The 1,102-nt window shown below is 54.1% G+C and overlaps 1 protein-coding gene across 1 annotated transcript; it reads left to right on the plus strand.

Annotated features, from left to right (window-relative positions):
* The first annotated feature begins 753 nt into the window (after positions 1-753).
* LOC125482044 (factor XIIa inhibitor-like) lies at positions 754-1,096 on the plus strand. Its single transcript, XM_048594023.1, has one exon. The coding sequence runs from the start codon at positions 832-834 to the stop codon at positions 1,060-1,062; it is 231 nt and encodes a 76-aa protein (XP_048449980.1). The 5' UTR covers positions 754-831; the 3' UTR covers positions 1,063-1,096.
* Positions 1,097-1,102: the final 6 nt, after the last annotated feature.

Here is a 1,102-nt window from a genome sequence, read left to right on the forward strand (position 1 = left end):
CCACCCCTTCCTCTGGCAGCTCGTTCCACACACGCTACGTGTAAAAGTACCCCTTCGATTCCTTTTTAAATATTTCCCCTGTCACCTTAAACCTAGTTTTGGACTCCCCTCCCCTGTCTATTCACCCTATCCATGCCTCTCATTATAAACCTCCATAAGGTCACCCCCTCAGCCTCCGACGCTCCAGGGAAAATAGCCCCAGCCTCTCCCTTGTCGTCTGCTCCTATGATGCTGCTTGGCCTGCTGTGTTCATCCAGCCCTGCACCTTGTTCTCCAGCATCTGCAGTTCCTACTATCTCTGATTCGATTCAAACCCTCCAACCCTGGTTTTCTCAACCCTTTGAAGTTTCCCGTCGCTGGGAGACAGAACGGAACAGAAGGAGAAATTACAGGAGAAAACTCAGCAGGTCTGGCAGCGTCTAGAAAAAAAAAGATAAAAATCAGTTAATGTTTTGGGGACCGGTGACCCTTCCTCAGAGCCACAGAGGGGGACAGGACTGTACGCAGTTTCTGATGGGGTTAGGAGGGTGGGGGTGGTGGTGGTGGGTTGGGGTCTCTCTCAGTGCTGCTCTCTACCGTCGTTGGTCTGTACATTTAAATCGGCGATGGTACCAGTTTGGTAACTGATCCTGGCGCGTTGCTGGATTGCTGTAGGCTGTGATTCTGAGGGTTGGAGGGTGTCAGGGGGGAAGTGCACGGGAGACCCTGTGGATTTGGAGGGCGTTGCAAGGCTCTGTTTTGTTTGGAAGCGGCGTTACAATCACTCTGTGTCTCTCTCTCTCTCTCTGTGTGTGTGTGTGTGTGTGTGTAGGGTTGCAGGATGTCCTTGTGATGCCCAACTTGTGTGGCATGAGCTCGGACCTGTTGGAGATCTCCGGGGCTGAACACCAGGCAGCGCTCACCCTGGATGAAGACGGCGTGGAGGCAGCTGCCATCACCGCGTTGTCGGTGGCACGCAACGTGGTCATGTTTGAGGTCCAACAGCCCTTCCTTTTCTTCCTGTGGGACGATGAGCTCGGCTTCCCGCTCTTCATAGGCCGGGTCCTGGACCCCTCCCAGTGAGAGAGAGTCAGAGAGAGACGAACGTCAACCACCAACCCCC

Source organism: Rhincodon typus, unplaced genomic scaffold, assembly GCF_021869965.1.
Source record: "Rhincodon typus isolate 14 unplaced genomic scaffold, sRhiTyp1.1 hic_rhity00005280, whole genome shotgun sequence".
NCBI classification, from domain to species: domain Eukaryota; kingdom Metazoa; phylum Chordata; class Chondrichthyes; order Orectolobiformes; family Rhincodontidae; genus Rhincodon; species Rhincodon typus.

Coding starts and splice junctions, on each gene's coding strand:
- LOC125482044 (XM_048594023.1), top strand. CDS start 832: ATGCCCAACTTGTGTGGCATGAGCTCGGACCTGTTGGAGATCTCCGGG.